This window comes from Anabrus simplex, chromosome 3, assembly GCF_040414725.1.
Source record: "Anabrus simplex isolate iqAnaSimp1 chromosome 3, ASM4041472v1, whole genome shotgun sequence".
In the NCBI taxonomy this organism is placed as follows: Eukaryota; Metazoa; Arthropoda; class Insecta; order Orthoptera; family Tettigoniidae; genus Anabrus; species Anabrus simplex.
In genome coordinates, this window is record NC_090267.1 from 429,569,167 (window position 1) to 429,585,430 (window position 16,264).

Genomic DNA, 16,264 nt, shown 5'->3' on the forward strand with positions numbered 1-16,264 from the left:
TGGAAAGTTCCAATGTATCATGTTTAGTCTCACCTAATGATGACAGTCACTTAATGCCTCTTTGCTAAAGAAAAAAACCCACACAAAATGAAGGAATACATTTTCCTTGTAAACCCTGTATTATGCGAGAAAAAACAAACAAAAACCCAGTGATTTTCTTAAAACCAGCGTTCTTTAAAGTAATTGTAATCGTACTGATCAGTTGTTGAAAAAAGTAATTTGTAACTGTAACTAAGTGAAATATTTCTCAAGTACCGTAAAGTGGGGTAACTTTGGCCATACAGGGTAACTTTGGCCACTGACGAATAGCAACACTTATTTTCTCCTGCCTCCTACACTGAAAAAGATAAACCACTTGCAACAACTAAAATGCACGTACAAAAGAATGCTCTATCAACACTCGGTAGTCCAAAGAACATTGGCGGGCTCATTTCTTAGTCAATCAATTTTTTTTTGCAGCCCCGACTATTGTCTTGTCTGGTAACAGCAGAAAACAAACTGTTCTCTAGCCCCAGCATTTGATTCTCCATTCCAGTGGTTTATGGGGTCAAAATGTAAGTACGTCTGGTAACTGAGCAACTCAATTTGATGCATTTTATTCAAGTAGGTTTTTCAGAAAATAGTTTTGTGATAAAAGTTGTCCCCTTCCAGGGTAACTTCGGCCATGCCAAGAACATACAGGAAAACATTACGTGGCCACGGGTATTGTAATTACAATCCTGTTTACTTCAAGAATGCTTTAGAAGACATTAATAAAGCCACAATAACATTAAATGGGGAAGTTTATCCCGACAGTGAGGGGAAAGATAGTTCCCATTTTCAATGATAAATAGACGGATATCAGTTGACATGGACGATGGACATTTAAGAACTTGACTGACGGCCCAGATATTTTCTAATTTAGAAAACAGTGTGTTATGAGGACAGTCTACAAGATTGTTTCTTTTCCAATCTCTTTTTCTCTCCATTAATTGGGCTTTATGATTTTCACACCTTTCATTTATTATCTTTTGTACTATTACAAATATTTATGCAATGCAACATTAGTCCGCACACCTTTTAGCGATATTTCTTTGTATGGGTTTGAGGAGTAAGGAGGGAAGGAGGGAGCTTTCCTGGTTCCGGAAATACTGCCAACTGAATGGAAATGAAATGCGAATTGAATCTATAATATGCATTTTTTTAAACCTTTATTAAATTAAGCCAACAACTGTGTCATACACACATTATATAACATTTCTCGATGCAAACCTTGTTCCTAGCATGAATTCTATAGTTTGGCTTTGCTGTGTAAACAACAACAGTAGGCCTACTAGTGCGTAAAGTGTACACCAGATGTCACACAGTGATGCATAAGCGATTCATAGTTTGTGTTTCAAAGGTTGCCAGTAAGAATCTCGAAGATACCCGAGGTCGACCGATTCAGCACTCGGGTGTCCGTGTATCGCTAAAAGGTGCGTGTACTATAATTTGTAATATCATACAATGCTTATACGCTTAGGCTAAATAAAATAGTCTCTTCTTTGTGGAAAATGTGAATTTTATCACTATACTTCTGTTCCACCACAAATCGTTTTAATTTTTTTGTGATTGTTGATACTGGGTGTTCTTCAGGTTTTTAAAAATCATAGCACTACATCGAAGAAAACTTAGTTTTTTTTTAGCTATTGTTATGGTGGCCGAAGTTACCCCAAAACATGGGGTAATTCCGGCCACTCTTTCGATAATCATAATTCATTCCTGAATAAGAATTAGAATTATGTTCATATTTAGAAATGAAGAACAAACATGGCAGGACGTTTATTATATTTTTCAGAAAATTAGAGGGAATATTTCACATTTTAGTTTTAAAAATATACGAAAAAATGGCCGAAGTTTTACGGTAACTGTAATTCAGCCCAATTACCTTTTTCTTGTATTCTTCGAATCAGAGCATACAAGTTGTTGAAAGCAACAATATCCGTTAAAACTCGACTTTGCCAACATCAAGGTGAGACAAGTTTCTTGTAAATGATTGTTTTATGTGTAAGTTTACCTTAATTTAAAATGATTTTAAAGAAATTAGTACTCTTAGGTTATTTCATGCACAAATTTTAAATCAATGAATTCAATTAGAAATGAAAACTGAACTATGCATGTAACAAAAGTGACATAAACATATTGTTCTAGTATTTGATATTAAACTGTACATGAAAAGATCTTCTTCTTGTTGTGCCATCCCTTCACAGAAGGCTGGTGACCATCACAGAATAAGTTTTCCAATTTTGTGTTTCCCCGTACCAGACTTGCTGTATCGTGGATGTTGCACCAGTCGGATATTACAATACGGAATCAAATACTTTGACAATTTAAACTGTTTTGCTTGTTTCATCCCAGTTACAAAATAGGTGCATTTTACTCATACTGAGGGTATCATAAATATTCTATTATAATCAGAGTTGACAACATTTTTCAAACTCCAATTCCACATACCAAGTACCTGAAAGTGATTACTTATTCACATACAAAAATGTATAAGACAACATTAGAACTGTATATTGAATAGAATGACCAGGAGTTCAGTTTCACTAAAAATCATTTACATGTCCCTCTTTCAACACTCTTAATATTTATTCCATTCAACACTTCTGAATCTCTTACATATCAATATACAATCAGTTTACAATATCACCTTGTCCACTCTTTCTTCATGATATCATGCAAACCTATATCTATGTCCTCTTAAATGTTAAATATAAGTAAGTCTGGGTTCAATGTCCCAAAATTTTCTCAAAATCATATATTTTTATAAATGTCAACATACTATAATATTATAAGTTGTTCTACCTAAACAAAGAAAATATTGTACTTTTCACCGATTTTAAAAATCAATAACTGGAACCTGTGGATGGCATGCATGCATGAATCAATCAAGAAACCTGGTCATACACATAGAAGGAAAAAACAAACTCTGTTTGAGAAAATGGCTTTATTTCTGACATGCAGGATGAGTAAAAATAGTGAACATTATGGCAGAACAACATGGAAGGAACACTTAAGAAAAAGGCAGTTCTTTCATTCCAGGCCCAGAGCCCAGTTAATGCCTTGTACAAGGAAAAGAATCAAGGGTTGCCATGCAACCAGCCACCGGATCCAGTCCAGCAGCTGTCCAAAGAGAACATGAGGGCGTTCCCATCTGTCAATATGAGTTGAGGAAAACTGAATCTGATATCATCGGTGATGTGAACAATACTTACATACTTTTTGTTTCCATTATTTTAAAGCTGTTATTATCATTACTTGTTCGTAACAAAATCAGCAAATTCTACTCAGACTAAGTAAAATAAAATGATTTATGAATACATGTAAAAACATATACAAAAGAATAAAATATATAAGTAATGGGAAGTAAGGAAAGAACAAGTGACAAATTAGGTTGTATAGTGAAAGGAATATGAATAGGAAAACATAAGAGAAATGCAATGATAGGTCAGCATCAGAAGAGGGAGGATGGAAAAAGAAACAAGGACAAACATGTTTATCCAACTTTTTGCTTATCCAACATTTCCCCCACATCAAGACTGAAAATTTCCTGATGAAGTTGGGAAGCGGAAACAACCTCGTCAGGGGCTGACAAGTAATGGGATTTATGAGGAAAGAGTCCATCTAATGTAAGACAGAAGTTCATGAAGATGTTCAGATTTTCCTTGTCCTTTTGTGTTTTCATGTTCGTTCTTGTCTCCTTTTCTATAGTCCCTCTTCTAAACCTGACCTGTCATTGTGTTCCTATCTTTCTACATACAAACAAAACAAACATGTCAGAACAATCCAAGGCAAGAACCTGCTGTAAATGTTTAAATATCTTGGTCTACAATTACCAACAATGATCAACTTCTAGGAGAGGTGATTGCAAGGATTACTGCAGCCTGAATAACAAATGTTACATGAAACCATAAATAATGAGAGACCATCTCAAATTGAAGATCTATCACAGCATCGTCCATTCCGTTGCACTATACGGTACAGAATGTTTGCCAATTACAGAAGAGGCAGATAATTAACTAGCATCATAGACAAAATGATGCTCAAGTAGCTGGTGTTATTAGGCTCAATCATGTTTTCAACACAGATATAAGAAAACAATGATAGTCTGGACGTGCTACGAAGTAACCAGATACAATCGTAGAGATGGGTTACACACTGGAATTAGACATCCAAGGGATGACCTATGAATGAATGGACCAATATGCTAGACAATGGCAGGAAAAGTGCAAATCTACATCCTGACAGGGTCTATGACTAATCGAAAGGAGACAGTTAGGCCATATGTACCACAAATGCTGATGAATAAAAGTGTTTTAAGTATTTTTATTTAATAAGTTGCTTTACGTCGCACCGACACAGATAGGTCTTATGGTAATGATGGGACAGGAAGGGGCTAAGAGCAGGAAGGCAGTGGCCAAGACCTTAATTAAGGTACAGCCCTGATGTGAAAATGGAAAACCATCTTCAAGGCTGCCGACAGTGGGGGTCAAACTCACTATCTTCTGAATGCAAGCTCACAGCTGTGCGCCCCTAACTGCATGACCAACTCGCTCAGTAACTGTAAAACTGAATAACTAATGAACTGTATTGAAAAATATGAATAATTTGGCTGTAGCCAAAGCATAAAATCTATGTGCTCAAGACACATAAAAATATTTTCTTCAAGGTATTCTCTATTCTATTTACACATTCTCTCTCTCTCTCTCTCTCTCTCTCTCTCTCTCTACAACTTCCTGATTTTGCTGGATGTTTACCATGACGTTAAAAAATCTTTTAAACTCTTAATAAAATCAAAGTTTCCAGGCTATAACAAATCATTTCCTTTTCTGTGATGTCGAATAACATCAGTTTTGCAGCTGTAAAAATGGTTGTCAAAATATCTTTGTAACATACAATGAATGGGATTTTAAAATTTGCTTTTTACTAAATCTCAATTGCCTTACTTTATACTTTACTGTAGTTGCTGGATGCTGTATCTTGATGTACACACACTGTCTTGCCTCATATGTTTAAGGGAACAAATCGAACGTTGCACTAAAAGGGCCGGGCTGACTGGTACGGACATTTGAGGCGCTGGGCTTCTGACGCCAACATGGCAGGTTCGATCCTGGCTCAGTCCGGCAGTATTTGATGGTGCTCAAATACGTCAGTCTCGTGTTGGTAGATTTACTGGCACGTAAAAGAACTCCTGAAGGGCTAAATTCCAGCACCTTAGCGTCTCCAAAAACCGTAAAAGTAGCTAGTGGGCCATAAAGCAAATAACACTGTTGTTGTTGTTATTATTATTGTTATTATTATTATTATTATTATTATTATTATTATTATTATTATTATTATTATTATTATTATTTGCACTAAAAGGAAAAAGAGTTAGGCCCTACTCAAAAAGTTTGTTTGGAACTGTGAAAGCAAATTATTTACTGTCAAGACACTTTCAAAGTGATAACTTAGAAAGAAGGTTTAGTCAGTACTTATAGCTTATTGGTTGTAACTACAATGTTACTGCACCTCAAGTCCTAGAAAGTGAGATGAAAATTAGGATTAAGGGTGTTCTAGGGTTGTGGTGGTGGTGGTGGTGGTGGTGGTGGTGGTGGTGATGGTATGGAAAAGTGAGGTTTGGCTGTAGCCAATTAGAAATGTCTGATTCCATCAAGACAGATGTTATTGGGCTCAATATGGAAATAATAAACTAGTTAGACTTACATTTATCATGTGAAATTTTTTGGAGGTCATTTTGAGATGTCAGGGGTAATATGCTGTACATTTCTGGGTATACAATAAGGACATCCAGAAGGATAAGCTGTGACACTTGTTTAGGTCTCCTGCAGAGTAATGAAACAGGCCCTATTTTGAAGAACTTCAGAGAGGTGGGTTAGTGGTGCTATCACATTGTATTTGTGTCTGCAAAACAGTAGTATACGAAGACCATCTGGATTGTGAAAATATAATTTATGTTCTCTCTATCCTGAGCTGCTTTAGGAAGAGATGACACTCAACAGTTCTGGTTTGAACGCCTTCATTGTAGGCGTGACAATAATGGTGCGATAGATTGTTTATTGTCTATATTTTCCAATGTCGTGTTAAATAAGTGCTGAAAGCAGATGAATAACACGAGTTATGTCCGCAGTGAGGATAAAAACACTAAGCGGAGGAAGCTGTCAACACTCCACAATAATTGAGCTTGTGAGTACTGTTCTTAAAGTGTTCTGTTTTTGTTCATGTAAAATGTGTATTTCTAACTTCAATGAATGCATTTGCTGATGTGTGTGTTTCTTAGTGCCATTTTATGAAGAGTGTGCATTTATCACAATCATCATGTTGGTCTAAATGTAGTGAATATGGGTGAAGTCATTCAAAATCGTACACGCCCCCTTTTCTCTCGGCCTCCACTTGACAGACAGATACAGCGTTGCCAAGCATACCTTCCGGCTTTAACTGTAGATGGCTATGGAAGAAGTAATGATATTAATACGTGTTCTGTATGCACTCAGGGAAACCTGTAACAAGCAGTACCTACTATTGGATTCACAGGTATAGATACTCAAGTTTAAGCTTTTATTAAAAAAAAGAAGGAAGGGTTGCACCAATCTCAAACCTAACTGCACCAAATTTTAGCTCCATTCTTTATGCATTAACAGTGGTATACAACTCTTTTCGTCTAGTGTATTTCTGCAGTGGTTGTAACTGGAATGAAAAAGACCATATTTTTGGCATTCTACATACAAACCACGACTATGTAACTTCAAAATGTGCCATCCAAACGTAATAAAATGTTAATGTGTCATAGCCTTAAGTGTCTTAAACAAGATTTCAAACTTACAAGAGTTTATCACTACAGCTTATGGATTTATGGATACTCCTTGTAAAATGTTTGCTGACAATGTAGCAGCAATTAAGTTAAGCAAAAGTGGTAATGTGAGTGAAAGATCAAAACATACTGATATCATGTGTACGTATAGAACTAGTTGAGAAAAGACTCGCTGAGTTTGTGTATGTGGCATCAGAAAGAAATACTGCACATTTGTTAACTAAGAATGTACTGAACAACAAACTTAAGAGATTTTTACAGCCTTACTGAATTATGATGAAGGGGTAGTTGACAGAAGTGTAGTTGATATTATCATGAGAAAATGGGGGAGTGTTGGAATATGTATATTTTCTCATTAAAAAAAATACATCTTGTATATTATAGTATTATGCAGTCTATGACAAATATTTCAGGTTGGTAACTAGTGTTCATGTGTATCATATTATACTGTACTTTGGAGAGATAAGGTGCAATTTTATTCTTGCTTTACTTGTTTGTACTGGGTAGAATACAATGTAGTTTTAGTGACAAAGATGTATGAAGAAGCTATGCTGTTATTCTAATTTTTAGTCTGGTACTGTTTGTTACCGATAGGCATTCTGGTGTGAAATGAAGAGATATCAACAATATTTAAAAAAATTAACAGTTCTTTTATGTCTAGGAATAAAAATTGATTCATGTAAAGTCAATACGGAACCATAATGAAATTTAATAAGTTGTAATCATACTCAAAATGCCAACATCAGGCAGAGATGAAAATGATACAATACAAGTCTGAAGAAAATAGAAACTTACTCTAAGAGCTCACAAGATGAATGTGATAATTATGCTTGTTGTTTAAAGGGGCCTAACATCTAGGTCATCGGCCCCTAATGCTATGAGATGAAATGAAATAATAATTAAAATTTTAAAACACTCACTAACTAGGATTTTAAAAAGTTATAAAGAAAATGATTATGAATTTAAAATCATCAGTGAATCTAATTCGTAATGCCTTATTTTCCTATAAAATGATTTAAAAATATATTAAAATGTAATAAAAATTGAATAAGGCATTCAATCATGCATTTCATTCCAATTAAAAAAACATTAAAAATACATAGGTAAAAAACAGTTTTATAGATAAAACATAGTTAACAATAAAATAAAAGTAAATAGAGACTTCACTTTTAAACACTTTAAACTGTTTGCCATCTTGCAGAAAGAGAGATATTGTACTCGGGAGTTTTAGACTACGGCGCTAATTGGCCAGGTCTGCGGATGTCTACTATAGTCAGATGACTGCAACAAGTATACACCAGGCAGTCTTGTGCCTTCACTAAGGAGGAGTGCATTGCTATACCATCTATACCAGGGTTGATCCGAAGACGACATAATACCACTGCTTCCCTCCGAGGAACTTGAAGGGAAGTCTTCTGTACCTTCGTAGTTATTTCAATGGTTTGAAGCTTACTTGAAACAGGGATGGCCTGCCAATCCTACTCCCAATGGGACATTATCAAATGTCTCAGATGAGAACAAATATCGCTGGTTGGAACTTTGTAAGGCAATGCGAGCAATGTGATCGCCTCCTTGGCAGCCCTATGAGCTATCTTGTTTCCCACTTCGCCCATGTGGCTTGGGAGACACAGAAAAATAATTCTGGTGCTAACCCTCCATAACCGCACCAGCAGGTCCTGGATCCAATGCATCAGAGGGTGCCACGGGAAACATGTATCAATAAACTGTAACGTTCTCAAGGAGTCAGGACACAACAGAAAGCTCAGAAGTTCACTGCACAGTGTGAACCAAACAGCTTCAAAGATAGCAAAGAGCACTGCCGTGTACATGCAGCAGGTTTCAGGTAGACAAAAAAGAAATCTCTTATTATCGACAATGAACACAAATCCTAATTTTGCTTCTGCCCTTGAACCACCGGTGTAAATAACTACTGTACTGACCCTGGATAAGGGCTAAAAATGGACATGAAGATCCTCCGATAAATGGAGGTGTCCGTGTTCACTTTTGGGCTTGTATGTAGATCCGGGACGATTTCAGGTCGTCATATTAACTACGGAGGTATTTTACTGGGTTGTCTAACAAGACAAGTAACTAAATGTACATGAAACAATCTGTAATTACTATCCCAACGTATACTGAACAGCTGCATTGCTCATGGATAAGCAACATGCAGCTGATTTTTTTCCGTTGTGGGATACGCAGGGATAGTTTTGGCGAAGTGGCATTTGTCACAAATTCTTAGCATAGGAAAACAGCATTTGCTGGTGCCTCAGGTGTAAAGGCGGCACACCAGTCAGTGAGCTGGCTAGCAATGGGGCTTGTACGGAAAGTTCCTGTTGCCAACCTCCACTGTGGTGAACACTATTCAATTTATCAAGAATGCTTTTTCTTGCTGATCCATATGCTGCACTGCCAAGGTGCTACGGAATCCTCACTCCATACAGGGCATGTAACAATCCTCTGAAGTGTCAGCAGCAAAACAGAGAGGATGGCATTCTGCTCCCTGGTTCAGAGCAAGGTAATCAGGATGGTAAAATCTCGAACCAGACATAGCCATGTAGTGACTGGCTGGATCAGGAGTTTCCAATTTGTGAAGACTCGAGGGCCATATTGGAAACCTTAGTCATGTTCGCGGGCCGCACTTGAATAAAAGGCCAATTTTCGTAAAATCCTGCATATAGTAGGCCTACAGAAGTACCATTTTGAAAAAGTAATATGAATAATTCAATTGAAATAAAGGTTTGATAATTGTAATTACTTAAGTAAAACATTATTTTACAATTGGAGCCGGGCTGAGTGGCTCAGATGGCTGAGGCGCTGGCCTTTTGAAGCCAGCTTGGCAGGTTCGATGTTAGATAATTCCGAAGGTGCTCAAATATGTCAGCCTCATGTCGACTGGCTTACTAGCACGAAAAAGAACTCCTGAGCGACAAAATTCCGGCACCTCAGCGTCTCCGAAAAACATCAAAAGTAGTTAGTGGGATGTAAAAACCAATCGTTATTACCTGAAATTTGGATTTTAAAAATTTAAAAATGAAATATAATCCATTCAGATCAAGTGAATTTAAAAAAAGAGGAAATAATATTAAAGCTTGAACTAGTTCGGACTTGGGTCTATAACGAATATAAAAAATAATACATTTTTGAACGACCTATAAAATATTATTTTGTAATTATTCTTCACATAATGTATTAAAATGCTCTCGCAGGCCACATTATAAAGTTTCGTGGGCCACATGGGGCTTGCGGGCCGCCAATTGGAAACCCCTGGGCTAGATGATTAGCAACTGTGGGTGGATCAGTGACGGTACTGCCTGCAACCGAAATTCTTGCTACAAAGTCTAGTCCTTGTACACCTGAAACGCATTGAAGTTTAATCCACACTTAAGATCTGTCATGGATGAGATATACTTCCCGTGAAGCTTTCTTACTCTGACGAATAAGAATAAGAATTCGTACCTTAGAGCGGAGTTTCTTAAATATTACCAAGTTGGCCACAGTAGGCTGTCTGCAATAGCAATCATGAGTGCGACATCGCTCTTTTATAGCTGCTGAAATTTCTTTGTTCCTCCAAGGGAAGAGTTTTCATCACGGACTCCCAGAAAAAGATGGAATGGACTCCTGAGAAGCAGCCTGAATACATTGTGTGATAGAATTTATATCACTGTCTACACTTGAGCTATTTGGGTCTATTGGTATTATAAATTTGCTCATTCAGGACAAATATTTCAGATTCCCTATGGGAATCAACATCTATATCATCTGATGGCCAAGCAGGCATCAATTTTTAGTGATAAGACAAAGTCTCTTAGTGCATTGGCCCTGCCGGTGGCTCCAGTTAGCCTACGCAGTGGCCTCCACGGTATGCACTAGCCAGCGTATTGGTAGGTGTGCTAGGTACCAACTGATGAGCCCGCCCTAGCACACGAGGGCGAAACGCTGGCAACCAAGAATGAGCTAGCTGGAAAATTTATAATGTCCAATAACGGACCATTTATATTGGTATTATAAATTTGCTCATTCAGGACAAATATTTCAGATTTCCTATGGGAATCAACATCTATATCATCTGATGGCCAAGCAGGCATCAATTTTTAGTGATGAGACAAAGTCTCTTAGTGCATTGGCACTGCCGGTGGCTCCAGTTAGCCTATGCAGTGGCCTCCACGGTATGCACTAGCCAGCGTATTGGTAGGTGTGCTAGGTACCAACTGATGAGCCCGCCCTAGCACACGAGGGCGAAACGCTGGCAACCAAGAATGAGCTAGCTGGAAAATTTATAATGTCCAATAACGGACCATTTATATTGGTATTAAGACAGCTAGTGATGTGAACTCTGGCTAATCCATCGGGGAGGAGTCTTGACGGATTTCTGTTTCAACAAAGTAAGAACAATGGGGAAATGGTTACTGTCACAGAGGTCATCGTGTACATCCCATTGAAGCAGGGAAACGAGAGCATGTCTGCACAGACTAACGTCAATGTGGGAAAAGGTTGCGTGCGCTACGCCGAAGTATGCAGGTTCCCCTGCATTCAAAATGCTTAAGTCCAGTTCTCCTATCAACTTCTCCAACTTCATTCCTCAGGGACAAGGTATTTCAGAGACTCATAATGAGTGATGGATGTTAAAATCACCCAATAAGAGGAACGGAGATGGGAGCTGATCTATAAGGTCAATTATATAACTGATATTTAGAGGCTGGCCTGGTGGTAAATACACATTACAAATTGTAGTTATGACAGGCAACAAAACATGTACCGCTACCGCCTCCAGCTAGGTTCTGATTCACTGTAGGTGTCAGAACGACTGAAAATCCTAGTTGGCATAGTCCTAATGTTTTCAGTAGAGTCCAAAATTTTTCAAGACCGAATGACGAACTGGTCAGAAATTAGTTTCTTGAATACAGACTATATTCACCGCGAACTTACTGATTAGCTGGCACAGCTCGGTAGGATGCCTATCATAACTGTTACAGTTCCACTGTAATAGTGCCATCAGAGATCCAGCTCTATGGCCTTTGGTCACAGGGGTCCCGGGTTCGACTCCCGGCAGGGTTGGGAATTTTAACCATCATTGGTTAATTTCTCTGGCACGGAAGCTGGGTGTAGGTGTCGTCTTCATCATCATTTCACCCTCATCATGACGCGCAGGTCGTCTACAGGAGTCAAATCCAAAGACCTGCACCTGGCGAGCCAAACATGTCTTCGGGCACTCCCGGCACTAAAAGCCATACGCCATTTCATTTCAGTGCCATCAGAGGATGGAGATGAATGCTTGACGCTTTTCTGCGCGGGGAGTGCTCCTATGAGGGAAGCTTGCAGGTTTTACAGAAGGTGGATCTGCTGGTGCTGAGATACACCCTACAGATGGAGGGCATATTTCCCCCTTCACAGGAGGGGTGAGGAAGCACCTAGGAATGACTCCCTTCTTCTCAATCTTCTTTCCTTGTTTAAATGGGCTGGGAGGCAGATTCCTAGTCCTGGTCGATGTGCAGCCTCCACCAGCCTGGGCGTGGCTTTCGACGACCTCTTGGCAGAGGGAGACTTTGTCTTTCTCTCTTGCCGTGCCAACTTAATTTTCTTATTAATAAAATTTTCTTAGCCAGCATGAAGGTTGAAGGCTGGGTTTTCCCCACTTTCAAACTTTTAACTCTTTGTGGAATTGCTCACAGGAGCAACTGCTGACTTGGGCACAGTGATCTTCACAGGTCCTGCTGGAAGAAACAACGAACCAGGTAGACTCTTGTGTTATAACGCTAATGTCTTGTGGCTTATCAGGTGCATGCAAGGAAATAAACTTACAGTACTTTTCTTGATATGAAAGACCGTCCAATATCTCTTGGATCTTCTTCTCATTGAAATAGGCAGGACAGTATCTCGAACACAATAAAGACAAGGGTAGTTACTGCGCCTGTTCAGAGGTATGCACTGTTCCGTGCCATGAGCTTCTTTCCACATGTTGTAACGGTTCAAATCCCATTACAAATATTTCTCTACATTATTATTAATTTATCTGTATTATTATTAAAGTATCTGTATTATTATTATTGTACCGGGTGGTAAACCTCAACCACGCACATTTAAAAGAAGCGCCTTAAGGAACTCTACCCTGTATCTATCAAACTAAATTTGAAACCACTAATGCATGAAGTTGGGACAATGACCAGAAGATGTCACCACTGAACAACTGAGTAATGTGTTATTTTGAAGTTGCCTAAAATGACTGGATATATTTGTTTTGTTTTGGTTTAAGTCAAGAAGTTTGAATTTTTCTCCATAGATGTCATTACAAAAAAAATGTGGTCATGCACTCTGGTGCAAGGTGGAAGAATTTGTGATTTAAAGAAGTTTGTGTTTCTAGGTTTTCATAACTAAATCAATGTTAATTTATTTTGTTATTTCAAGGTTTGCAACACTTCCTTCTCATCCCGCCAGCTTTTGAATCAGGCCAATTACAAATTTTTGTATTTATTTTTCAGCCTATCACAGGCTTCTTGTAGATTTTTATTCGGCCAATAAAAATGAGAGGGTGTGTCCGGATTTAGTCCAGAACCTTCTCGAACCATCCCCTTGGGTATATAAGCGGCAGCTTTTTCAAGCTACCTTGTCTTATAGATCGCCGAATTTCTGAGAGTGTGTGTGTTAAGACAGGAGATGGGGAGCCTCATTCTTCGGCAGGCAGTACACCAGCCCAGGTAATGGTCACCAGTTTTATATCTCAGTAGCTACCTCCACAGACTTACAAGAGGGGAAGGTTCTAATTTCTAACTACGTAACCACCTTTTTTCTAAAATGTAAACCTTCTTTCGGCTAATGTAAAATTTCATAAAGACTTATTTGTAAATCGGGGATAGAGTGCGTTACCCTCTCGAGTTTCCTTTCAATTTATCTCGAGGTGACTACGATTTTGTAACCATTTTTCTGCACATATGACGACCTTGTTTTGAGTGAAAATTCACCAACGTGTTCACTAATTAATTTGATATTTTATTAATGATAAGATCTTGTAAATGTTTTTTAATGTATTCACTCATGCAACATATTTTTATAATTTCCAACCAGACGTCTGGTAGAATTTTGAGGTATTTGATATGACCGATGATGCCCCACAGAAGGGGTGAAACATGTCTCAAAGATTTTTAACGATGTTTAACTAATATGTTAACATCTTGTACTGTGTTGAATAGGTTGAGTTAAAATAAATTTCTTATATTATTATAAATTAAGATTCTTTCAATATGGAGAAAATGATTTTCATTACTTGTAAAATCTTATGTGAGCTCGATACGAAGGTCCTCTTGGCAAGCAGGACACGTCACGAGCGATAAACCTGCGGGTGACGTCAGTGCCACGTGTTGTATGCCTTTCTCTCGAATGTACTGGAATAAAAATTTACTAACTTTTTAACCGATGAAGATACAGAAATGGGACATACCTCGTCGTGTAGCTAGTATTCTGAAGGCAAACATATGTCAAACTCAACAAATTCCATAAAGGCGTTGAAGAGATAATAAGCGAGAAAGAAACCACATTTCTTCTTGTGACTTGGCGAGTAACCTTGGCCTTAAGGAATATAAGCCGCGGACCGGGCCGAAGCAAACCAGTTCAAATTCTTTGCTCACAGCTGGCTTGTCAGTCATGCTACTTGCGACAAGTGAAGTCGAATCCAGTGTTCATTCTACGGAAACGTCGTGATACTTGTGTAATTTTCGACAACAAGTTGACATTTAGTTTATGTGAACACCAGTGAGTAACCAGTGGATTTTCTTGAGAAATTGTTGGACTTACAATTCATCACGGATATTTGAACTTCGGAATATAATGTGTTTATAACCTCAAAGTTATAAGACTTGTAATATTTTGCCAATATTGGAACTTATAAAACATCTCAATTCTGTGTGATTAACTTTGACAAACTTGAAGTTAGCACGACTACTTTAAATTTTAATAATCATGAACTGTTTCAACTTAGAACATCGTGATTGTAGGTTTGCAACACATTAACTATTTTGAATATTACCAAAGTCTACCACTTTAATTTGTACATAAAGACTGTTCACTAATTTTTGTAACAGACTGTACCATCTGAAACCAATTCGTGTGAATAGACTATTTAATGAATGTTAAAAATTAAAAATTAAATAATAATGAACTGTAAATATGCCATAATACATTATGCATACTCCGTAATTCAGTGACATTGTGAATTATAGGATTCATACACGAATACTTGAGGAACTGTGACAGTGAGAAGGAACATTATGATATATTAAGAGAGAGAGAGCTATTTATTTATTTCTTTGTTGTGAAAGTGAGTCATGATAAACTGTGCTTCGAATGAGAGTTATTTCTGACAAGACGAATGGTGTGCAATGAGTGTAAAGATGAACTATGCATAGAAATGTGTTTTCTCATTTTCCAATTATCGCAACTTACGAAAAGAAACAGTGCTTCGACACATTTCTTATCTAGTGAATGGTGATTATTTCTGAAACAGTTATAATCAGTTCTAACAGCACAAATCAAATGGTGCTCGTTTCAACATAGGACACACTATCAGTGGCCTAGTCAGATGGACTTTCTCGTGTTAAAGCCTGGTGGTAGTAATGTTACCACCATGCAGCGTGTGCCTGAGTGCCACTGTTAGTAATACTACTACCACCATGAAATTTGAAATTCAGTCATTCAAAAGCTATTTGTGTTATCGAATTAGATTTTATTTTAACGTGTTGTCAATTTCCTTTACTATTGTTAGGTGGTGTTATCGATTGATAGTGATTGGTGGTGCAACCTTGGAACAAAGTTTCGTAGCCATATGCACTCAGCTAGATCTTACATAATTGCTGACAAACGTACTCCTCTCACACTCTGGTTGGATAAGCTCACATTTATGCGCACGTGTTCTAATGATAGATTACCGGTATATGACTTCACAGATTTAGAATGAAAGTCTAGTGAGTCAGCAGTCTGCAATCATCTCTCAAGTAGTTGATTTATACTGTATATCGAGATATGGATTCCAGACCTAGTACAAGTAAAGGAAATCCTACGCTTGCATACAGCACACGAATAAGTGAACAGATTATTACGGAACTTGCAAACGATTCGAATTCTGATCTGTATGAAAGTGATTGTGGAGAACAAAATGAAAATTTACAAGCCCCTCAGGATGATGAATCATCAGCAGCAGAACCAGTCGCAAAAAGACGAAGGGAAGTGAGAAGCACGCGAACACAATGGAAACAAGATTTTGCTCCTGTGAACAGGCCCCATTTTTCTTCCCCTATCAAAATTTTGTGAATGTTTGGCAAATGATTTGCTGAGTAGTGTTGGTACTGAATTACTGAAGAATCACGAGCATCATCAGCGGGAAGGCTAGTAGGTAGAGATTATTTTCCACACAGAATAATATTGCAGTGGGTTTGAAGAAGG

General features: G+C 37.8%; 1 protein-coding gene across 2 annotated transcripts in view; it reads right to left on the reverse strand.

The window, feature by feature from the left end:
* Nucleotides 1-2,949: 2,949 nt before the first annotated feature.
* The window catches only part of LOC136866463 (E3 ubiquitin ligase Rnf121), a 186,992-nt gene continuing 173,677 nt past the window's right edge, over nucleotides 2,950-16,264 (reverse strand). For both annotated transcript variants that reach the window (XM_067143448.2, XM_067143447.2), the window contains exon 8: nucleotides 2,950-3,175. In XM_067143448.2, the coding sequence (XP_066999549.1) occupies nucleotides 3,055-3,175 (121 nt within the window). In that variant the 3' untranslated portion in view covers nucleotides 2,950-3,054. The remainder of the gene's footprint in view (nucleotides 3,176-16,264) is intronic.